The following is a 25,432-nucleotide window of genomic DNA, read 5'->3' on the forward strand; positions in this document are numbered from 1 at the left end:
AGAGGCCTGCATGTATGCAGGTCCCTGGAGCACTTTTAGTGGGTACTGCAGTGCACTTCAGCCAGGTGGACCCAGGCCCATCCTCCCCACCTGTAACACTTGTGCTGGTAAATGGGAGGCCTCCAAAACCCACTGTACCCACATGTAGGTGTCCCCTTCACCCCTAGGAGCTATGTTAGTGTTGTACATTTGTGGGTAGTGGGTTTTGGGGGAGGGGGGTTGGGTGCTCAGCACCCATGGTAAGTGAGCTATGCATGTGGGAGCATTGTCTGAAGTCCACCGTACTGACCTCTAGGGTGCCCAGTTGGTGTCCTGGCATGTCAGGGGGGCGAGTGTACTACGAATCGTGGCCCCTCCCACGACCAAATGGCTCGGATTAGGACATTTTTGAGCTGGGCGTTTTTTTGGTTCCATTATTGCTAAAATAAACAAATGCCCAGCTGAAAAACGTCCATTTTTTCAAAAATACGGTCTGTCCCGCTTCTTCATGTACCCCTTTTCGGACATAGACGTCCATGGAGATAGGCGTTTGCATTCGATTATGCCCCTCCACATGAGCTATATTGGAATTTAAGTCCCCACATATACAATATACAGTCCGATAATTGAAAATACCAATATTCAGGGCATTGAAATAGTCCAGCCGCACCAAAATCATACTTTGCACTACACATCTAAAATCATATAAAGTCAAAGAAGGGAGTCTACTTGCTATGGCACTCCCTCTCTCTCCAGTCATAATGATTTAGATGAAACTATGACATCTTTAAAGATTCAATATCTGACCTGCAAGGAATTCCACATTTGTAGTTTACAGTTTATTAAAAACTTGCTATACCACTCAAACTGACATTGCAGAGCAAAGCAAAGCAGTGTACAGACCAAAATTAGGAAACGGAAAGGAACTCCAAGTAATGATAGGACAGAAGTAGAAGGTTAAAAATTACTGTCATGAAATGCCTAGCACCTGCCTGGGGCTACCCCTGCGGCCACTTAGAGGGTCTATCCCCAGCACAGATCAGGTCCGCCTGCACCTGCCGCTTGTGCTCTACACTCGTACCCTCCTCCCACCAACCAAGCACTTCTGGGTGAGTCTCTGACTCTCAAATTATTCCCCAGTGATTTCTAGGATAGTGGGGGCCACACTCCAAGTGGTCCTACAGTTCCTATAAAGCACTCACAGACTCAACACACAAACCACCGGGATTCTTAGTCAGTCTAGAACATTAGAGCCAATAAACAATTATGTTTATTTTCACAAAAATATTGAACAGTGAACTATAAAAAAACAGATGGAAAATAACTGGCAAACAACAGGTAACTGAATAAGGATCAATTATAAAACTATCTAAACATAAGTACATAAGTACATAAGTAGTGCCATACTGGGAAAGACCAAAGGTCCATCTAGCCCAGCATCCTGTCACCGACAGTGGCCAATCCAGGTCAAGGGCACCTGGCACGCTCCCCAAACGTAAAAACATTCCAGACAAGTTATACCTAAAAATGCGGAATTTTTCCAAGTCCATTTAATAGCGGTCTATGGACTTGTCCTTTAGGAATCTATCTAACCCCTTTTTAAACTCCGTCAAGCTAACCGCCCGTACCACGTTCTCCGGCAACGAATTCCAGAGTCTAATTACACGTTGGGTGAAGAAAAATTTTCTCCGATTCGTTTTAAATTTACCACACTGTAGCTTCAACTCATGCCCTCTAGTCCTAGTATTTTTGGATAGCGTGAACAGTCGCTTCACCTCCACCCGATCCATTCCACTCATTATTTTATACACTTCTATCATATCTCCCCTCAGCCGTCTCTTCTCCAAGCTGAAAAGCCCTAGCCTTCTCAGCCTCTCTTCATAGGAAAGTCGTCCCATCCCCACTATCATTTTCGTCGCCCTTCGCTGTACCTTTTCCAATTCTACTATATCTTTTTTGAGATACGGAGACCAGTACTGAACACAATACTCCAGGTGCGGTCGCACCATGGAGCGATACAACGGCATTATAACATCCGCACACCTGGACTCCATACCCTTCCTAATAACACCCAACATTCTATTCGCTTTCCTAGCCGCAGCAGCACACTGAGCAGAAGGTTTCAGCGTATCATCGACGACGACACCCAGATCCCTTTCTTGATCCGTAACTCCTAACGTGGAACCTTGCAAGACGTAGCTATAATTCGGGTTCCTCTTACCCACATGCATCACTTTGCACTTGTCAACATTGAACTTCATCTGCCACTTGCACGCCCATTCTCCCAGTCTCGCAAGGTCCTCCTGTAATCGTTCACATTCCTCCTGCGACTTGACGACCCTGAATAATTTTGTGTCATCGGCGAATTTAATTACCTCACTAGTTATTCCCATCTCTAGGTCATTTATAAATACATTAAAAAGCAACGGACCCAGCACAGACCCCTGCGGGACCCCACTAACTACCCTCCTCCACTGAGAATACTGGCCACGCAATCCTACTCTCTGCTTCCTATCTTTCAACCAGTTCTTAATCCATAATAATACCCTACCTCCGATTCCATGACTCTGCAATTAATTCAGGAGTCTTTCGTGCGGCACTTTGTCAAACGCCTTCTGAAAATCCAGATATACAATATCAACCGGCTCCCCATTGTCCACATGTTTGCTTACCCCCTCAAAAAAATGCATTAGATTGGTGAGGCAAGACTTCCCTTCACTAAATCCGTGCTGACTTTGTCTCATCATTTTGTCATTATCTGGATAGTGCCTGGGGAATACAGGAAAATAGCTGCTCACAGGGCCTCAGTGAAGAGATCTTTCTCTCTACTCTCCCTATCTGAGACTGGAGAAAAATCCAGTATTTCCAGACTGGGTTTGAACTCCTGGGCCAATCAAAGCCCAGAACAGCAGATTTTAAAAGTAGCTGGCCATATCATTGCAGGTTAGTTCCTCTCTGTGCTAAACTAAAGAAGGAACAGTCATTATTTTTTGTAACAGCTTTAAATATAAACATACACCACCTGCTGGCCAAACTAAAGAAAAACACTTCATGAAATATTCTTAAAATTCTCATGCTGGAAAATTCACCATTTTGCCACAATTACAAATCTAAAAAGATGAAAGGAAAAAAAGCTGAGGGGGCGGGGGAACGCAAAGCGTGGGAAAGCTCAGATGTAGCAGGACCCCAAACAAGTGATCTCAGGTTAGCTAGTGTGGCCATATGCTTGACTGAACAATCAAGTCTTCAAATCAGCTTTAAAACTTTTGAGAGACAAATTACCAAGGATAGATAATGGTGGATTATCCCATGTATAGGGCGAGAGAAAATAAAAGGCACTTTTCCTTGCATATTCTAACTGAGCTGCTCTGGGACTTGGCAAAACAAGATGGTGATCACTGAAGGCTACTTTAAAGATAATCCTCTGCTCCATAGGTAACCAGTGTAGTGTGTTGTTTTTTTAAATAGATGAGTAATATGATCTGAACGTTTTGCATGACAGAGTAATCTAATGGCCAAATTCCGAAGGGTCTGCATTTTTTTCCAAGTGATCTGAGGTAGACCCACATAAATAATATTATAAAAATCTAGTCATGAAACAAAACAAATGACAGGATATGGGTATGAAAGTTGTCATAATTAACAAGATGTTGAATGGTTCCCAACTGCCAAAATATGAAGAAACTACATTTTGTCAAATGAAGATCTGAAGTAAAAAAGATAGTGAAGAATCTAAAATGACTCCAAGATAACAAAAGCTTGATACTGGAGTGATGGAAGACTCAAACAGGTTAATAGGAAAAGTTGGTCATGGAAGAGTTGCAGTAAACCAGCAGGCTACGGTCTTATCTTTATTCAACACTAATCTGTATGTACTGTATTTTCAGCACCAGTTACTTCCCTCTTTCCTATTCCCACTCCTGGACAAAACAATAACAGACTCCATTCTCCTGCAATCATCACACGTACCCCTTTACTTAGTTCATCATCTCTCCTCTTCCATATGCAGGGATTCACTCGCTGTATCCAGCTGCTTAAGTTCTTACTTGTACTTGTTTAATTTATGAAGTATTGTGTGTGTGTGTGGGGGGGGGGGGGGGGGGGGGGCTTGGGATCATATGATGATGGCATACTGAATGGTGGCTCCAAAGCTTGGCTCTGCTCCCATCCTCCAGAAATACTATTTTTTCTAACATCAGATGCTATGATAATTTGCTATTGAGCATGGGTGCAAGTACCAGAAGGTGATCGGGACCTGGTACCTTGATAGAAATCAGCTGGAAAGAAGGTAGGCTGATAAAGACCCTGCAGCCCACCTATAACAAACATAGGGAGGATATGGCTAAGATGGTGACTGAAGTGATGACAGCAATGTTTACCATTCAAAAGAAGACGATCAGAGAGCTCACCCGTAATCTATTGGCAGTCGTTGAAAAGCTGACTAAACTTCTGGCATTTGCAGTTGATATCAAACAAAGCCCGGAGGGTCAGATCAGCAGATACACCAGACTGAACAGCAGCTTTTACAGCAGGACAGGGCTGGGATACTGGAAGAACAAATTTGGGGGCATAGGAGAAAATGCATAGTTCTTACTGCCAGCCAGACTCAAGGACCAAGAAAATTGAAGGCATCAAAATAGCCTGCGCATACTAGGACTTCCAGAAAGTATTAAAGACACTGAACTATGGAGTATAGTAGAATCTTGGATTTTAGAGACAGTAGGCCTAGGGCTGGTGGGCATGTGAATTTAGGTGGTGAGCACACAGAATAGGCCCAAAATGTGAAGGGAATGCTCATCCAAGACAGTGCTAGCCCGTATTCTGAACCACGTGGAGAAAAAGAAGTTCATGATGCTACACCACCAAAAATGCACTTTGGAATATCAAGGAGTGTTAAGTGTTGTTATTCAATGATTTCACTACGGGAGTTATAGCCAACCACAGAGCACTGGCACCATATTACACTGAACTCCATAACAGGGGCATCAGGTTTGTGAGAGTTACCTCTGCACTGGCACTATAGTATACGAGATAGTGGACATGCTGAAGGCACTTGTGGATGGGCTTGCACAACCCTAAAAGTGGAATATGTTGTGCATACTGAATCCATGAAAGCTCAAGGTAACATGCTCCAACTGGGAGCCGAGTCTGGAGGGACTTCCTGAGTCACTGCGTCAAGCTCGGTCTCTGGCCGCATTCAAATCTAGGCTAAAAGCCCAGTCTTTTGAGGATTCTTTTAACTCCTAACTCCTATTCTCTTGTTCAATACTCATGTCTGTTTTAATCAATCCCACCAGACATATTGAAGTTATCGAAGCTTTGATTTGTCCTACAAGTTACTGTGGTTTTCTCTTCAAAACTGCAAGAATGTTTTTCTTTAAAATGATAGTTTTGCCCTAGTCAAATAGGGGTGTGGATGTTCTTGCTGTTTTCTTGGCTAGGTGAACCGCGTTGATTAGTATGTAAAAAGTGTTTTAAGTTTAACCAGTTGCCAAAGATTCTTATACTCTTCCGCTCTACAATTCTTATTGTGGCTCTGCCATATAAACTTCATCTTACCACAACATCACATTGTATTTGTTCACACCGGAATCTGTAAACGCCTTTCCGGTACTATGCAAGCCACATTGAGCCTGCAAATAGGTGGGAAAATGTGGGATACAAATGTAACAAATAAATAAAAGAAATAAATAAATAATTCTCTAATCCCTTACTTGTCTGTCTTGATTAGACTGTAAGCTCTGTTGAGCAGACACTGTCTCTTACATGTTTGGTGTACAGCAGTGCATACATCTAATAGCGCTATAGAATTGATTAGTAGCAGTTGTAGTACTCAGTACAGCTCCACAAGAGGCACTATAGAGAGAAACAACGGAACTGAACCATACAATGAGCTGCATGCACCTGAGTTTCCCAGCCAAGTGCCATCGCTAGAGCAGAAGAATAGGTGGCTATCGCGACCAAAATATTGAGATTTGGGCATCCCCGACCGTATTATCGAAATGAAAGTGACGCCCATCTTGTTTCGATAATAGCGGTTTCCCCGCCCCTTTCCCGGGACGTCCTTAGGGATGGGCGCCCTTAGAGATGGTCGTCCCCGTTCAATTATGCCCCTCTACATGGCCACCCTCGATGGTTCTTCTCTGAGGAATCACTTGGGATCATGTATACGTGAGTTTTTTCAAAGGATGTTGGATGTGGGAGTATCAGTGTCAGGGTTAAGTAAGGCCCTTATTGCAGGGAACCCGGGTAGGGACTTTTCAGTGCTAAAGATGAGATGGGATGAAGATCTGGGGGATTGGGATGTTGCAGCTACCCTCAGGTGTATTTCCCTTTTGACTACGGACGAAAGATTATGGGAATGTGGAGTACGGGTGATACTTCGGGCATATGTAGCTAAAGTACAGTTGATTCATATGGATCCACAGGGAGAGTCTGATTGCTCCAAGTGCAAGCAATATAGACATATCTTTTTTCATGCTATTTGTGGGTGCCACCAGGTACAAAATTTTTGGGAACAGACAGAAGGTTTTTGTCTCGTATATTGGATTGTGTGGTACGGGGGTCAGTGGAGCAATTTGTACTTGACAAACCCAAAGCGTACTATCCTATGAGTAGACATGTTACCCTTTTGTGCCAGAAATTGACCCTAGGAGCCCGAAATGTTATATTACAATATTGGACGTTATCTGATCCTCTGGCAAATTGGCACTGGAGGAATCAGGTGCATCTATTGGCTACTTGGGAAATTGGGGATGCCAAGGGGTTCTCCAGGCGCTGGAAGGCTTTTCTGATGATTTGGACTCCTTACCTGTCCAGTTTAAGCCCCCGAGGGCGCAGCCTCATTGTCAATATCATGTAAAGGGCGACTTTGATACCTCAACCTAGATTTTCTTCTTTTTTTGGGGGGGGGGGGTCTGAAGCCAGTTAGATTGGGTAGGGGGGAGGGGAAGGAGTGTTTCTCGTGGGACCAACCTAGGTGCCATCAGTCAAGGCCCTGGGTTGAATCCTCCGAGACAGGGGGGAATAGGATGGAGGAGGGGGGTTTGGGGCTTTGTAGTGACATTGCGTTTCGGATGGCAAATAGTGGATTCAGTGGGGAGGGGAGTTGAGGATGGGGGTTTGGTGGGGCTTTATTAAAATGATAATTGAAGGCCTAGAGTGCCCACTGTATTAGTTTCAATGTGTGTGTGACATAGACTGTCGATAATGTAGTGGCATTTGTGTTTTTGATACGCTGTTATTACCTTCAATAAAAGTGTTGAAACATAAAAAGGGGGATGCTATGGATGGTATCTGTGTTCAGGAAGAGTGGGATATAATATTGGTTAAATTCTGCCAAATAAACTTGCAGAATTTGAAAATTTTGTGCCCAGAATTTTTAACTATTTTGCACAGAATTTTGATTTTTTTTTTCAGCGCAGAGTTCTGGCAGGAGTAAGTAGCCAGAAATGCTGCTACCATGCCACAGGTAGCGATGCTGCTATCAGGTGGCAGGCAAGAATGCTGCCACTATGTAGACTACAAGGAAGTTGTCACAATACAGCCTACTAGGATACTGCCAGGAGGCAGACTACAAGGATATCGTTTGCGGCATACAAGGAAGCAGCCAAAAAACAGCCTACTAGAATGCTGGAAAATGCAGGTATAGGAACGATGCCACAATGCATCAGTAAGGATGCTACCATCTATGGCGTGCAATATGATGCCAGAGCGGAGTCTACAAGAAGCTGGCACTCGCAAAATAGAAGATGCTGCTATTTCGCAGCATACCAAGGTACTGCCCCTAACCAGAAGAAGAGAGAGAGATGCCAAGGCACTCTGCAGCATATAGGGTAGCTAGCTTGATGCAACAAGTAGAATGACGACTCTCTGAAGCATAAAAAGATAATGCCACTCTGTACAGTATATGATGACGATGCTGCTGCCAATACTCAGCATCCTACATAGCAAAGAAAATAATGATATTGGCACCACAGGGTAGAAAAGGCTGATGTAAAGTATGACAGCTAGGGATGTCATCACTGCGTAACTAAGAAAACAGCTGACTCTATGCAGCAATATAACCTGTGGAAAAGCAGACAGAAACTACTGTGCAGACCATTGCTGAACCCCTGAGGCAAAGTTGACGGCAATGAGGACTGAAGCAAACTTCCTCTACCACCAGGAAATGTTCAACCCAAGGAGATGTGTAGACCTGGGTATCCAGTGCTACGGCAGCATTAGCAATAAAGAATGGGTCAGCGCTGTAAATCTCAACCTAAAGGAGGATAACAGCCATAGAGCTGAAGAGGCTTAAAGGAGCAGAAATAAAATCTGTGGGAAGATATGGGACCAATGCAGCTGCCAGTATCTTAACAATAATGCATCACTCTAGAATGCCACATTTTTCTTAACAGAGCGAGGAGTTAAGCTTAAACAGAAAATAAATGTCACAGAAATAAAAAACAGAAATAATCCAGCTCAAAATCCTGTGAAGGTTAAGTGAGGCAGCCTCTTGTTAACAGCGACAGTTAGCAACATACACTATTACAGTTTCCTTAAAGCAGCGGAAGCCTATTTTACAAGAAAAACCACAGAAGTAAAAGTCAGGCTATCTCAGCAGGAATAGTAAATAAAGTTAAGCTGTTCCGAAGACTGTGACACAGAAAGTTTTGAATTTGATAATAAATTTCAGCCTCACAACACTCCCAAAGTTTTCCCATGGGGTAGAAATGGAGCTAGAGGCACGAGGAGGGACCCGGCACCATCAGGTGTCAACCAAACTGGGAGGTGAGGGACCTGGGACCACCGGGTGTCAACCATGCTCAGTAAAGCAGTGTAGAAATGAGCAACGACTACTAGCCAAAACCCCCCTATTCAACTGACACCTGGAAACCACCCGGTCAAGGAGCTTCACGATTCATCAACCATCTGCTTGAAGACAGAAAAAATACTGAACATTCCAGGATCCATGATACCCTTAAGGGGCGAAGTACTTGTAACTATTTTTTCTCTGTCTCCTTCCGCTGGTGGATGGACATAACCCATTTGTTATGCACTAGTCTGGTATGGATGAAAAGGAAGTAATAATTATGGTGGGAGAAATTTGGACTGCAATAAAAGGGGCTGAAGTTGTCTAAAGCCCCTGGAGTAAACAGCCTGAGGCCTGGCTGAGAAATAAATAATAAAGAATATTTTTGTAAAACCCACTATAATGGCAGTTCTTTCATATTAGTGCATATTACTATGTCACTTTGGTATATTATTTCATGCTTGCTAAACCAAATGAAATTAAATGACATGAAAACACATGTCCCTAATAAAGAACAAGCAGGGCAGAGTAATCGTGTGATAAATAATGCAAACAGCAGAGTAACTTCATTACTTAAATGCATTAATATAGTCTTTCTCCTGTCCTCCTCCCAGGGCACTGCTGTCACTGTAAATGATGCATCCACTGTTTCTAAAATTCCCTCTGTGTTTTGAGCAAGCATACTGGATGTTATAGACATCAAAAGTATTCTTTCCACACCCTTCACTCCTAGTCCCCACATTAATTCCTAAATAATACAGATTCTTCAGAAGCTAAAAATGAGGTGCTCTCAGCAGTGCCGTAGCGAGGGCAGCTGACACCCGGGGCGGGTTGCCGCTGCGCACCCCCCCCTGGGTGCAGCACGGCACCCCCTCCACCCTCTGGAGCGCACTCTCCCCCTCCCCCGGAGCGCATACTTACAGCGGAGAGCGGCGAGGGACGGGCGGGAGGGCCGATCCGTCCAGACTGCACATTGCTGGGAGCTGCGTCGGCTTCGCTGGTTCCCTGCTCTCTCTGCCTCGGAACAGGAAGTAACCTGTTTGGGGGAGAGAGATCAGTGAACCAGCGGAGCCGACACCCCCCCAGCGGCGTGCACCCAGGGTGGACCGCCCCACCGCCCACCCCCTTCCTACGCCACTGGCTCTCAGTCTTACACTGCTCTTTCATGTACACTGTGCTCATTGAAATTGTGAGGAGTTAAGAAAAAATTTTGCATTTGTAAAAACTAAAAGAGATTACCTTTGAAAATACATAGTTTAAGATTTGTAACTGTCCTTACCTTTCGTACAGGTCTTGTTTTGCGAGGTAGAACTGGAGGTGTAAGGTGCTGAGGTGTGCCCAGAGACAATGGTGACTTGCAGCTGTTGAACTCATTATCTTTCATCTTTTCTGCAAATCTGGAGTTCTCCTGCAAGGGACCTTGTCCCGGAGACTCAGGACAGTTAAGAACAGAACTTTTTGCTTCCAATGGGAGGACACTGCTCTGCTCCTGGCTGCCTCTGGTCTCCATGCATTCAGGACAGAGTGTGCACCGACCTTCTTCACAACAGTCCCATCGCCCTTCCTCTGTACTGTCAGTCCCTGGATTTCTTTGGCAGTCCACTTCCATTGTGGTAGAGATGAGGTCTGGGCTGGAGCCTGACATGCGCCTCTGCGCATGGTTACTCAGGGGGCTGCGCAAAGCAGCAGCAGGCCCAAAGTACCTCAGATTGTTTGCACAGTTGGCTATATCTTGCCCATGGATGTTGAGAGCGTGATGATGATTCGGTGGATGATGATTATGGTGTTGCTGGTGGTGAAGGTGCTGCAGGCTGTGGTGAGAATGGAGAGAATGCTGAGATGTTTGAGGTGGGTCTTCTTGTGATGGCTGGGTTTTCAGGATCCCTGCAAATTCATTCTGGCTGCCTTTACTATTACCACGTCGGTGACGTGGCTTGCTCCGATATCTCCCTTTCCCACCCTGTGCTGATATTTTTGGGCTTCCAGAAACTGGTGAGCTACTGGGTGCCAGCTCTATGTTGGGAATACCCTCTGACCTTAGTAAGTCAGGCCTGCAATGCAAATTAAAATATTATTATGCAGTTGTTGGAGGTCATCCACCAAAGCAGAACAAGCATTGTAGAAATGTTAAAAGATGTGAAGTTACTGGGCCCGATATTCAGTCCACAGCAGTTAGTGGTTTTAAAGCCATTGGCAGCCATGGGTTGAATCAAACTCAGATATGCAATCCTGAGGTAATGTCTGGACACTAGCATTGAACATCCGGGTCAGCTACTTACCCGGAAGTTATGTGGCTGCCAGCAAATACTCAGTGCCAGCAGCTGCATAGCTAAGTGGGCAAAGATAGGACAGCCTTTTCGAGCGTTCCTATCTACCCAGTTAGTTATGTGGACATTGACATAGAATATGGCTGGTACTTGAATAACAGCTGGTTCTCCCCAACTCTGCCCCTGTACTGCCCTGGCACTAACCACACCATACTGCAGTAGTCAGAGGGGATATTCAGTGGCACTGTGAGGTTAAGTGCTGCTGTACGTTCAGGGACGGCCCACTGAGCATGGTTTTAAGTGAGCAAGAGCCTCTGCTGCAGTTTAAGCCCCATTGAATGTTGACTCCAGTGGTTCCCAAACCTGGTCCTGGAGGCACCCAGGCCAGTCAGGTTTTCAGGATATCCATAATGAATATTCATGAGAGAGATCTGCATGCAATAGAGGCAGTGCATGCAAATCTCTCTCATGAATATACATTGTGGATATCCAGAAAACCTGACTGGCTGGGGTGCCTCCAGGACCAGGTGTGGGAACCACTGCTCTATAGTATTAGAAGAGTGTCAAAAGCTTCAGGACACATCCTATTACCCTAGTCCTGAGCTTTCTGAATGTCTCTCTATCAAACTTCTTCTATTCCTGTATGAAGAGAAGGGGGTCAGCAAGGGTATGGCCAAATGCATACAGTTTCTGAGAAGTAAACAGAGCAAGACAGACACACTTGACACCCTATCCTCTGGATCTTCTCAGTAGATGTAAGGATTGTAAAGCTGTAAAATAATTACCATATGTGCAGCTCAGTTTTGTATAGAGCATTGAGGTCAGAAAAGAGATGTCCAAATCAGGATGTTCAAAATTAGCAATGTATTTTACAGAAGGCTTGCTGAATGATGAGCCTTTGGTAAAATACATAAAGGCTGCAGAAAAAAACATGTGTGCATTTGGTGGCATGTACAGCAAGAACAGCCATCTAATAGAAAGGCACATGCAAAAATGAGTGGTATCACTCGGTGCTTTGCACATACAAGTAATGGCACTTTTAGTGTAAGCAGTGGATTCTGCTTACATGTGTAAGTAGCAAAGTTTGTAAAACTGCACAATGATTAGGAAAACGAACTCCAAAAAACATTAAGGTGGCTTTGAACATCAGAGAGGTAAGCAAAATTCCTTCCTCAATCACTTCTGTAAACCTGAGGGCCAACTGTGGATGACGGAGCAGGTATAAATGCCGAATATTTTTTGAAGTATACATGTATTGCCACTGCAAATAGGGAATGCATGCATACTTTAAAGGCTCACCTTTTTCTCTCCAATTAATTGCACTTTAGCAAACATGAAGGACAGTTCTATAACTGGGTTCCTGCAGTTATTCCTGTGTCCAGAAAATTTGCAGTTACATGCATAATTGCACCATGTACTATTCTGTAAGGTAGTGCATAAGTAACTTAGCATGCAACAGCAAGTGGGTGTACACATGGGCGGAGCATAGGAGGGACATAGGCGTGTCTCCAATGGCACACTAAAGGTGCACCTATTCACACCTGCATTGACCTGGCATAAATGTTTGCACATAAATGTAAGCGTGCTGATTCAGTTTTATGCTAGCATTCTATAATGCACATTTTGGTGCACAGATGCCATTGTGGAGGAGTGGCCTAGTGGTTAGAGCACTGGTCTTGCAATCCAGAGGTGGCCAGTTCAAATCCCACTGCTGCTCCTTGTGATCTTGGGCAAGTCACTTAACCCTCCATTACCTCAGGTACAAACTTAGATTATGAGCCCTCCTGGGACAGAAAAATATCCAAAGTACCTGAATGTAACTCACCGTGAGCTACTACTGAAAAAGGTGTGAGCAAAAATCTAAATAAATAAATTATAGAATTGGCACAGCTCATGGCATCAGTGTTCCTATGAAGAGAGGCTGAGAAGGCTAGGGCTTTTCAGCTTGGAGAAGAGACGGCTGAGGGGAGATATGATAGAAGTGTATAAAATAATGAGTGGAATGGATCGGGTGGATGTGAAGCGACTGTTCACGCTATCCAAAAATACTAGGACTAGAGGGCATGAGTTGAAGCTACAGTGTGGTAAATTTAAAACGAATCGGAGAAAATTTTTCTTCACCCAACGTGTAATTAGACTCTGGAATTCGTTGCCGGAGAACGTGGTACGGGCGGTTAGCTTGACGGAGTTTAAAAAGGGGTTAGATAGATTCCTAAAGGACAAGTCCATAGACCGCTATTAAATGGACTTGGAAAAATTCCGCATTTTTAGGTATAACTTGTCTGGAATGTTTTTACGTTTGGGGAGCGTGCCAGGTGCCCTTGACCTGGATTGGCCACTGTCGGTGACAGGATGCTGGGCTAGATGGACCTTTGGTCTTTCCCAGTATGGCACTACTTATGTACTTATGTACTTATGAAGAGCCAAGTTATAGATTTGCCCCCATATTGTTTATGATTGGGTACTGAGTTATTTGCTCACCTTGAACAAGTTGGTTGATGCCATTAAACCACGACAAGAACACACCCCCTTCAAATGTGTGCATATTACTTTCAGACACGTATTAATAGCCCTGCTTCTAAAATCACTACTTATACATGTGTAAATGGCTTTTTTTAAAATAAACCTTCTAAAATCAGCACCACTGGCAAAGTTGGCCACTTACTCCCGAATTCTATAAATGGTGCCTTAAGTTGTGTGCGCTAATTTGGCCGTATGGCCATTTGTGCGCACAACTTAATTGATTAAGAAGCCAATCAACACTGATAATTGGTACTTAACAACCAATTAGCGGCACTAATTGGCTTTAATTAGAATGTATGTGCGGAATGTTCTAGGTGTATTCTACCACGTAGTGCGCGTAAGTTCTCATGCGTGCAGTCCAAAAGTGGGTGTGGTCATGGGCATTTCAAAAAACAACGCACACTATTATGGAATACACTTGATCTGTGCCTAAGTTAGGCGAAGGTATTTAAGGGCTGCTTTTAGGTGGCCTAAACAGGTGCACCTACATTTTAAGTGCAAGAATGGTGCATGCGCTTAAACAAGTAAATCCTCTAGGTCAAGGTATAACATTAATGACAAAGTAGAAGAAAACTTGTAGAAAAAATGTTGGTTCACAGATTAAAGAAAAAAAAAGAGCTTGTTCGTTTCCACAACTGCTATTATCGGAGGAATGTCTCACCTTTTTGCCTGAACTCCAGGTTTGTGTGTCCCGCCTTTCTTCTTAATCAGTTTCTCTACAGTATTGGGGTGCACAATTGGTCTCACCGGATGCCTCTTGTATGTCCCTGGATATTTCTTCTCTACAGCTTGTTCACGTCTATAACAAAACACTAACACTAAGCAAAAAGTCTGGGAAATTCATTTGCATCAAACAGTATCAATTTTACCAAGTCTCCTTTTAAATTTATTCCAGTATCTGATTGTGCATGGTAGCATTTTTAGCTTGCGACAGAAATCAGCTGGTGGTAAACGCCAAGACAACCAAAGACGTCTCGGCGTTTACCGCCAGCTGATTTCTACCGTGAGCTAAAAATGCTACCATGTCTTCATAAAAGACACCCATAGTATCCCAATAGACTTATGAACAATGAAGTTTAACAATCAGATTCACAGCTTACATTCTCTGTTCCATTCTTAGACTACACTGCCTTGCTCCTCCAAAGAAAACCTGAGGTGGTTTAAATCCAGATGTGATCATATTTATGGCTGAAGTACTTCTACAGTGAAATTAATCAAGGACCAAGAAGTTTTATGGGCCTGTTGTGACTGTCAGAGAGGCAAGCCAGCCCAGGCCAGACCAGTTAACTAAGAAGAAACCAGACAGAAGATTGTGCAGACCTGGGTTGTCACCAGGGGCGTAGCCAGACCTTGCCGGGAGGGAGGGCCAGAGCCTGAGCTGGGGGGCACTGTTTAGCCACCCCCCCCAAGCCGCCGCCACATTGGACCCCCCTTGCCGGCCTGCCGATGACCCTCTTGAACCCCCCTCCCGCCACCAACCCTCCCCCGCCGTCATCGCCCGCCCCGCCGCTACATCAGATACCTTGTTTGCTGGCGGGGTTCCCCGAACCCCGCCAGCCGAATAGAGTCTTCTTCAGCCCCGGAGTAGCGCCTTCGTTCAACAAAGTTCCTGGTGTGATCAGCTGTTTCTGACGCCTTACGTCCTGCACGGGGCTACATGCACAGTGCAGGACGTAAGGCGTCAGAAACAGCTGATCGCACCAGGAACTTCGTTGAATGAAGGCGCTACTCCGGTGCTGAAGAAGACTCTCTTCAGCTGGTGGGGTTCAGGGACCCCCGCCAGCAAACAAGGTATCTGATGCGGCGGTGGGGCGGGCGGCGACGCCAGGGGAGGGTTGGTGGCGGGAGGGGGGTTCAAGGGGATCGTCGGCAGGGGGCCAGGGCCAAATCTACGGGGGCCCAGGCCCCCTCAGGCCCCACGTAGTTATGCCACTGGTTGTCACATAGTTAGCATCAGAGACATGGTTATTACAAAAGAATCCTTTAAAATCAACATATGTGACATGTATGACTGTGCTGGTGAAGTTATGCAGGAATCAGTGCTCTTTGAGCATGACAAAAATGGGTGACATTATAAGCTCTTCTGTAAAGGGATTTACACATATGAATTGCATTAGAGGAAGCCTGTCGCGTCCCGCGCCCCTACCTGCTCTTCCGCCGCGGGGGGCGGGAGCCAGCGTCCTCCGCGGCGAGGGGTAGCGGCCCGAAGGCCTCAGCGTGGAGTCGGGCCCCACCGCAGGGAGGGCCGTTCCGCCGGGACCGGAGGCTGGCGACTGTGGCCGCCGGTCTCTCGGTCGCCGGTTGTGGGGGCGATGTTCTCGCCGCCGAAGGAGGCGGCACCAGGACGCGATGGTCGGCGTCTTCCTCCCTCCTGGGCAGAAGGGTCCAGAGCTCCGCCTCTGAGGTGCCGGATTGGGAGGCCAAGTTGGTGGTCCCGCCTGGGAGATCGGACAGAGCCAATCAGAGGGGCTCTGCCGATACCCAGGACTGGATTGGTCAGCTGTTCCTATGGGGGCGGGGCGGCTGATATAGTTCTGTATTTAAAGTGGGGAACTGAGCTAGCACTTTGCTTCAGGTTCTGTTCCCGAAGCCTATCTCCGTGGTTCCTGTGTTTTGGTGTTTTCCTGGTTTTGCGGATTTTGGAATTTGGACTGTTTCCTGGTTTCTCTGCCTAGCTGCCTGCCTCGACCTCCAGCCTGACTTTGACTTCTCTACTAGCTGCCGGCCTTGACCTCTTGCCTGACCCCGACTACGCTTTGGCTGCCGGCCCTGATCTCCTGCCAGTCTTTGGACGCTTCCACTTGCCCGCTTCTCTCCCAGTTCCTGCCCAGGCCAGTCCGGTAACCCCATGGTTCCTGAAGTCCCGTTGACCGCCTGCAGCTGGGGGCTCAACCCTTGGTGAACGGCGGTTGCCGCGGGTGAAGACTTGGGGTTGCGCGGCTGTCCTTTGAGGTCCTTTTGGGCCTTGCGGGACCTAAGGGCTCACCCTCCTTGTGGACAAGACAAAGCCTGCATGGAGATATGTGCTTTTTAGCATCTGGTCATTACTGCTACAGCATCCTCAGCTTGTATTTTAAGTAGATAAGGATGTTACCAGGAGCTAACTAACTCCGGAATGTTAGGAATTTAGAGGAAAAACTGTAGCTGGACGAGACACAGAAACAAGACAGAAGATGGGAAAGATTATTCTGGAACATGGGTGGAATTAGTAAGTAAAGAAATGATTGGTGATATAACATAGATAGGCATATGAGAGGGATGGGACATACAGACAGCTAGAAAGTTATAAAAAGAACGAACCACCCATAGTCTGGGGGGAGTCTAAGAGGTGGTTAGGGAGCTGATTATCACCTAGCACCCCACTTCTAACCGTTATAGTTTTACGTTTTAGTAGCTGCTTACACTCTGCCCTTGCTTTTGGTAATTGTCTGCTTATTAAAGCAAGAAAATTTTATTTATTTTTGTTACATTTGTACCCCGCGCTTTCCCACTCATGGCAGGCTCAATGCGGTTTACATGGGGCAATGGAGGGTTAAGTGACTTGCCCAGAGTCACAAAAGGGGAAAATACCGTAAAATAAAGAGAATTGTGCTGAAGTGACAACCACTTGTGTGAGAATCATTTGGGTAAGCCGTCCCCATTTCAGAGGTGGTGTGAAGAGGGTATCCTCACAGTGAGTGTTCAGGTAGGCTGGTCCCGCCTGGAACAAGCCCTTCTACGAAATAGTGTTCATTGCGGGAAAACAGGCTACCGCAAAATGCATTAAAGCATTTTACGGTATTTTCCCCTTTTCCATGCGCTAACCGTGTGTTAGCAATTTTCTAAAAATATTTTTGGTGAGGGCGTGTCACGGGCAGAGAATGGGTGTGGAAGGACTAACTAGCTAACATGTTTTATTGTGCACTAACCGGCTAATGCCGAGTTAACAAGGGAGCACGTACCACCTCCTAAATAAGAGAACTTACAGCCTCCTGAAAATCAAAAAAAAAAAAAAATAGAAAATGGCCTAAAAAAGTGCCACATTAAATCTGGGCTTAGCATACGGGAAAGTCCCACATTAGCATGCACTGAGCCCAGATTTCAACACCCTTTAGTAGAAAAAACCCCTTTATTTGTTTCCTAACATTATTAAAGGTCCCAAATGTGAAAGATATTACATTCTGGGGAGGAGGGGGCCCTTGATAACAACCACATAATTTTCTTAGACATACAGAAGCCTATCCACATACTTTATAAGTTCCTTCTCCCGAACCTCCAGCTGTAGCATTATGGCACTGAGCTCCATGTACAGGTTATTGGCTCTCTCCAGCTTTCTCTCATAGTGCTCACGGATATCCAGTGCATGTCTAGCAGGGACAAAAAACAAGATATGAAACTGGAGAAATGGAAGCTAAGAACACAGAATGAGTTATTTGACATAAACATGATGCGGGACAAAACCCAACCCAGATACTGACATCTGCTGCATGTTAGTTATACAGGTAAGATCAGAAATGGCAGAGAATTGAGACCCACAAACAAATCTTAATGGGGAGTTCCACCACACTCTCTTCCCCTCCCCCCTTCTGGTGGTACTGAGCCTAATGATTAAAGCGCCAGGTTGAGAACCAGGAAAGCCAAGTTCAAATCCCACTTTGGCTCCTTGTGATCTTGGGCAAGTAAGACATCTTTTTGATAAAAATACATTTCATGACCTTATTCTTTCCCTTCTTATAACCAAGTTGGACTATTGTAATATTATTTACATGTTTAGGTCTGCAGCATGCAGAGTTTCCAACGGGGCATGTTTTGGGTTTCCTTTTGGAAGGCCAGAAAAATATGCATACAGTTTTCATTTTACAATGGCAGTACAAGTATACTTGAAAAAAAAATCTGGACATTAGCATTGTTTCAATGTGTTAGATGTGCTGTAACCTGTGCATGCATTTCCCAGCATTCTTATAAAAATGGCTCCATGTTCAGCAAGCCGTTTGTAAAATACTCAGGGAAAAAAGTGCACATCCCGACCTGGACATCTCAATTCCTACCTGGACGCCCTATGCTAAACTGGGTTTTATTGTAGCAGATGAGTAGATAACTTTCAACCATCTCTAATTATGTAACGGGTTATGTCTTATTTGCTTTCTTGATCCAGATGGACTAAATCACCAGAATTCCAATAGTATTGTTGGCTGTATCGTTAAAATTGAATAAAATATACATGAAAAAAAATCCACTGCGTTTTATTTTTAGTAAACAATGCAGTATAATCACCGTCTTTGAGTAATAATTAATTCTTCAAAACAGAGGGGTCCTTTTACTAAGCTGTGCTAAAAAGTGGCCGCTGGTAGTTTTAGCACAAGGGTTTCCTGCACGCTCTGGCCACTTTTTAGCAAGGCTATGCAAACGCCGAAATTGTATTTCTGCCATTATTGGCAACGTGCTCATTTCCAAATTAGCACGTGGCCATTACCGCCTCTTTAGGAGGCGGTAAGGGCTCACGAGCTACTCGTGTGGTAATCAGGCAATGTGTGGCAATGTGCCTGCGCTGCCTGATTACCACCAGTGATTGCCTACTCTCCGCCCCAGAGCAAGAAAATAAAATTTATTTTCTAGCACGGGAAACAGCACGCAGCAAACACAGAAGTACCGTAGGGTGCTTGGTCACGCCTGGTGGTACTGCTGCTTTGTCGTGCACTACCCATGCGGCAGCCCTACTGCACCTTTGTAAAAGGGCCCCAGAATGTTCTCACTCAGATGCAAAATTTTAAAGTGTGTGTCGTGCAGATGCACCACTGGCATTCTGGGTTTTGGTGACTTTTACCTTAGGGATCCAGATTCCAAGGGGACTCTGAGGTGCAGGACATGCCGATGTCTTACAGCTGCTAATATTTGCAGCAACAGAATGGTATTTGTGGCTGCTGCTACAAATGACAGCAATTGAAAGAAGTCAGTACTGCCGACAACTTTCTTAACTTCTGCTTACTGCCGAAGAAAACTTCTGAAATCCTGAAGCCCTAAACAGTAGACCATTTTCCCATTATACAGTCACTCCTTCTCTCTCTCTCAATACTTTCTTTCCTCTTTCCTGCAACACTTTCTCTTCTCCCCCAGTTTACCCCTTCAACACTCTCTCCTCCCAGCTTAGATTCCACCCCCCTCCCCACATTCCATCTCTCTGTCTCACTCAGCAAGTCTTTTCCCCAGATTGCCTCTCCCTCCACACTCTCCTGCAACCCGGCTGCCCAGACTTTCTCCCCCAACTCTATCTCTTCCTGCTGGCTTGCAATAAATTCTATGGACTGATGGAATGCTGCACACACTCTGCACTACGCAGTTATGCAGAATTTTCCCAAGAGACATCACTGATACTACCTCCAGAAATGTCTTCAGCAGCTAAAGCATTGTCTAATGAGTCATAACTACTTCACTTCTGTAATGGTAAGTCTAGTTTGTCAAGAAATCCCACTCACTTAGCAAAATGACTTTTATGCAGTTAATCTAGAAATAATTGCTATTGGTTTATGTATAGTCAAAAACCCCAACAATATAAAACACAGGTTTGAGACCTTTATCCTTAATTTACAATTTTCAAAGGCTAATGACTTTTCAAAAATGCAAGCCTCAAGGACAACTGGAATTTCATAATTTTAATGCTCAAACGATCTCAGGCAAGTTAGAAAGTGCAAACTTAGGGGATAATTATTACAAGGTTGCCTAAAGATAGGCATTGAGATGATGCGAGCTAAGCGCTAATTGTATAACGGAAGGCGTGAGCACATTCACTAGCTCAAAAGCTAATGTAAAGGCCTGCAACTAACTGCTCTCATGCTTATGACTGATAGTATTCTATAAATAGTATGCATGAGTGCTAGGCATGACCCTGACCCACCTGTGCTCATCCTAAGTCCGTGCCCCCTCGCAAGTTATGTGTTATGGATTTTGCGCACACAATTTGCAGAATCCCTACTAACGGCAGTCATGTACATAACTGCTAATTAGTGCCAATTAACACCAATGATAGTCAATTATTGGTTGTTAATGCCAATTAGCAACTAATTAGTACATTAAGTTATGTGCATAACTGACTATTCTATAACCTGTGAATGCAACTTTGCACATTAAGAGCCAGATTTTGTATAAGATGTCCAAAATGTAGGAACGTTGGAATAGCGAGCCTAGTGCTATTTTATAAACCGCATCCACAGTAAGTTTATAGAATAGCACATAGGCTGGGGAGAGCACGCCTACATTTAGGCGCAGCCATTTATGCCACTCAAAACCTGGTATAAAAGCCTACGCATTCCCCCAAATTTTATAACAGCACATGTAAATATGATTGACATCCTGACATGGCCTTACTCCTCCCACGGCCACACCCCCTTTTCAGCTATTCGTGTTGGAATTTACGTGCACCTCTTTTTAGAACATGCCTAAGAAAGCAAACATAAGTTTCAATTATTGCCAATTAGAGATGATAATTGTTGTTATTGGCCAATTATCATGACTAGTTGGCTCATTACCTATTTGAGTGATGTGCATAAAATGGCCACATGCACAATTTAATACATGCTACTCGCCGCACCTCATACAGAATCCGGGGGGAACTGTAAAAATGTGTGTGTTAGTTTATAGAATTAGAAGGTTAGATGACAATTTTATAGCAGGTCACGTGTGTGAATGCTGCACAGTCACATATTTTTAGCCTATCTTATAAAGACACGTGGAGGGGCATAATTGAATGGGGACGACCATCTCTAAGGGCGCCCATCTCTAAGGATGTCCCAGTGAAGGGGCGGGGGAACCCGTATTATCGAAACAAGATGGGCGTCCATCTTTCGTTTCGATAATACGGTCGGGGACGCCCAAATCTCAACATTTAGGTCGACTTTAGAGATAGTCATTCCCAGTTTTCACCGATAATGGAAACCGAGGACGCCCATCTCAAAAACAACCAAATCCAAGTCATTTGGTCATGGGAGGAGCCAGCATTCGTAGTGCACTGGTCCCCCTGGCATGCCAGGACACCAACCTGGCACCCTAGGGGGCACTGCTGTGGACTAACTGATGCACTAACTGAATGGAAAAAGGCATGCAGTGGTCACTAACCACCTCCAACCCCGAAAAAAACAACTTTAAAAACTTTAGTCTTTTTTTTTTTTTAGAGTATGGGTGAAGGACCTCCTTTGCTATGCCTCTGTCCCTGTGATGGCAGCTGAGGACGTCCTTTGCTATTTATTTGTTTGGATTTTGCTCACACCTTTTTCAGTAGTAGCTCAAGGTGAGTTACATTCAAGTACACTGGATATTTCTATGCCTCTGTCCGTGCGACAGCAGTTGAGGATGTCCAAAATGTGGATGTTTGTGAGAAGGATGGCCATGCCTGGATATTTCTGTGAGAAGGATGTCCATGCCTGCTGTGCCTCTGACACCCCCTTTATTTATTTGGATTTTGGATCACAAGTAGTAACAGTGGCATTTGAACCAGCCACCTCTGGATTGCAAGACCAGTGCTCTAACCACTAGGCCACTCCTCTCCACAGCACTCCCTTGAAATTTGGACATCCCTGTGGGGGGGGGGGGGGGGGGGGGTGGCAGTTGAGGACGTCCAAAATGTTTGAAAGAAGGATGCCCTCATTATGCCACCGCTGACACACACATACTCCCTCCCCCAGGGACCTGCATACTGCACCCTCCCATAGGAATGGCCAAATTTCAAGGGCATGGAGTGGAGTAGAGGAGTGGCCTAGTGGTTAGAGCACTGGTCTTGTAATCCAGAGGTGGCCAGTTCAAATCCCACTGCTGCTACTTGTGATCCAAAATCCAAATAAATAAAAGGGGTGTCAGAGGCATGGCAGGCACAGACATCCTTCTCACAGAAACATCCAGGCATGGACATCCTTCTCACAAGCATCCACATTTTGGATGTCGCACGGACGGCAGCATAGAAATATCCAGTGTACTTGAATGTAACTCACCTTGAGCTACTACTAAGGACGTCCTCAACTACCGTCCCTGAGGCATAGCAAAGGAGGTTCTTCACCCATGCTCTAAAAAAAAAAGACAAACGTTTTTAAAGTTGTTTTTTTTCAGGGTGGGAGGTGGTTAGTGACCACTGGGGGAGTCAAGGGAGGTCATCCCCGATTCCCTCCGGTGGTCATCTGGTCATTTAGGGCACAGTTTTGTGGCTTGGTCGTAAAAAAAAAAAGGACCAAGTAAAGTCGGCCAAGTGTTCGTCAGGGACACCCTTCTTTTTTCCATTATCGCTTGAGGACTCCCCTCTGTTAGGCACGCCCCAGTCCCGCCTTCACTACGCCTCCGACACGCTCCCGGGAACTTTAGTTATCCCTGCAATGGGAAGCAGTTGGGGACGCCCAAAATCGGCTTTCGATTATGTCAATTTGGGTGACCCTGAGAGAAGGATTCCCATCTCCCGATTTGTGTCGGAAGATGGGTGTCCCTCCCTGGTGGGTCTTCTTAAAATACTAGCACGAATTCCACAGAAACAGCGGCTAGATTGAAGCTGCAGATATTTATGTCTGCTCAGGAACAGGCATAAATATTGGCATATAACGTACACAAATATGCACGTAAATCACAACTCAATCCACGCTCCACTCAAACTACACCCTGAACTCTACAATCACATATGTGCCTAACTGCATTCTGTGTACTTTTAAGCTGAAGTAATTTATAAGAGGCCTTTTATACGCATATACTGGCACATATGTACAAAAAATCCTTTATATAATTACCTCCTTAATGTGGCACAATGGTGTATTCCCCTTTCTCCAGCAATCTCCTAGTAACACCATTGTTCTTTTTGCCCATGGACACAGGGCCGTGCCAAGGGTCTCTGGCGCCCCCCTGCAGACTACCAGTTGGCCCCCCCCCCCCCCCCGCACCTGCCTGGCTCCAAGGCAGCGATTCCCCTCTCTCCCCTGCCCTCCCGCTCCCATGTAGGAACTGCCCGCCCTCTTCTCCCATCCTTGACGTCAGAAGAAGGCGGGGCAGTGAGCAGCGAACAAGGGAAGGCTAGAGACGTCGGGACTGGGAGTGTCGCCTCCTTCACTGACGCTGCGCTGCCAGAGGAAGGTAAATTTAAAACAAACAAAAAAAAGGAACGGGATCTTGGGGGGGAGAAGAGGGCGGGCAGTTCCTACATGGGAGCGGGAGGGCAGGGTAAGCACGCAGCGGCGGCGCCCCCCAGAGGATGGCGCCCCCTGCGGCGCTTACCCCGCTTACAGCATCGGCACGGCCCTGCATGGACATATGTATTTACTAAAGCTGAAACTAGTTTTAAGACCCAATGCAGTGGTATTGGGAGCTGCAGAGTGGTTAAGACATATGGGGCTGTCAGTGCACATTCCTGTCACAGACCCTTCTCTGGCATGGAGGCCAAGAACAGGGTTGGACTGAGGAATATGCACTGACACACCAACACATCCTGACACTCTTTTGCTACACTTGGGTCTCAGACTGGCCCTGAATTTGGTAAATATATGTCTGCTGAAAAGGACAGGTGGGTTTGGGGGGACTGCCACCACTTGTCTTCCATCTCCTTTGGATGGTATGGGTTAGGGTTAGGGCCTGCTAGCCTGCTCTGTGTATTTCTCCAGCTGCACAAGCACACAGACACACATGTGGAAGCATATACGAAGAGATATAAACAAACTCTTGACTCCTAAAAACAATGGAAACACTTACAAATTCATTCATGAAATAACAAGTGATAAATAAACCTCTGTGACTAGATTTGGACCCAGAGAAAAATGTCCAATGATTGGATTTCACACTACTTGGCTCCCCTTCTCAAGGGAAACATGCTATTGTGTGCAAACTAAAGTTTCATCTGTGAATGACTACCAATGCAAATTGGCCTCCAGCTAAGAGGTTAGCCATCTGCCAACTACAAAATCATCTAACTGGCATGCTGCTCACTGAAAAATGCCCTTCACTGCAAGGTTTGAAAGTGGGCTAGAGAAGAAGGCAGTATAAGGCTGGGGATACACTGAAATTCAGCACCTAGATTTTATCCAGGGGGCATGCTTTCATGCTGGTAGCATGGAAAGAACACTAACACACCAATGATGTACTTTTGGCCCCAGGTCAAGAGGTTTTTGATCGCTGCTGTACCCTCTTCTTGTGATTAAAAAATACGGAAGTCTATCAGTCTGAGATTCTTCACCAGGGGAGAACTGTAATGCCTGCATTGCCAGTCATAGGTAGCCACTGAAATTAAACCCAAGAGATATTCTTTTCACATACCTAAGCTCTTCTCTTCGACGACGTATCAACTCCTCATCTAAGCGATGAATGCACGTTCCTTCACTCTTAATCTTCTCAAAGTGTTTCTTCACTTCTTCCCTCCATTCAGCCTGTAAAGAAAAACAGATTAACTCATGAGATTTCCACATCATTGTTAAGCCAGGTACAACACACAATCCCTCCATTGCAAAACACTAAACACAAACTTGTGCAGAAACACAATCAGAACCTTACTGTACCATAACAGCACTAACTCCCAGGGCGTAAAGAGAAACAACCTTATCTATTAAAAGGCAGCACTTGAAAATATTACACAATACCCTAAAATCCCAATACACTATCTAGTAAGAAAAAAAGAACAAACGGGACTGCTACAGATCTCTACACAAAACCTACATGCTAGCCTAGCAGAATAACACACCTTGCTCACACATGTGAAACACAGATAGTCTATTAACAAACATGAAACAAGGAATCACAGACCAATAATAGTGATACAAAGGCAAAAATCTGAACTGGAAAACCAGGAGTCAGACTCTGCATATACAGCAATACTAGAGAAACAGAAATGGAAATACAAAATATCAGAGATAAATATTTTCCAAAGTTTGACATGTTCCAA

The 25,432-nt window shown here is 45.2% G+C and overlaps 1 protein-coding gene across 1 annotated transcript in view; it reads right to left on the reverse strand.

Annotated features, from left to right (window-relative positions):
* Positions 1-25,432, reverse strand: part of MAP3K13 (mitogen-activated protein kinase kinase kinase 13) — a 95,279-nt gene that overhangs the window by 14,181 nt on the left and 55,666 nt on the right. The window contains exons 7-10 of the mRNA XM_030209638.1: positions 24,811-24,920; positions 17,793-17,909; positions 14,225-14,362; positions 10,053-10,824 (exon numbers count right to left, since the gene is read on the reverse strand). Of these exons, the coding sequence (XP_030065498.1) occupies positions 10,053-10,824; positions 14,225-14,362; positions 17,793-17,909; positions 24,811-24,920 (1,137 nt within the window). The remainder of the gene's footprint in view (positions 1-10,052; positions 10,825-14,224; positions 14,363-17,792; positions 17,910-24,810; positions 24,921-25,432) is intronic.

The sequence above is a fragment of the Microcaecilia unicolor genome, chromosome 7, assembly GCF_901765095.1.
Source record: "Microcaecilia unicolor chromosome 7, aMicUni1.1, whole genome shotgun sequence".
NCBI classification, from domain to species: Eukaryota; Metazoa; Chordata; class Amphibia; order Gymnophiona; family Siphonopidae; genus Microcaecilia; species Microcaecilia unicolor.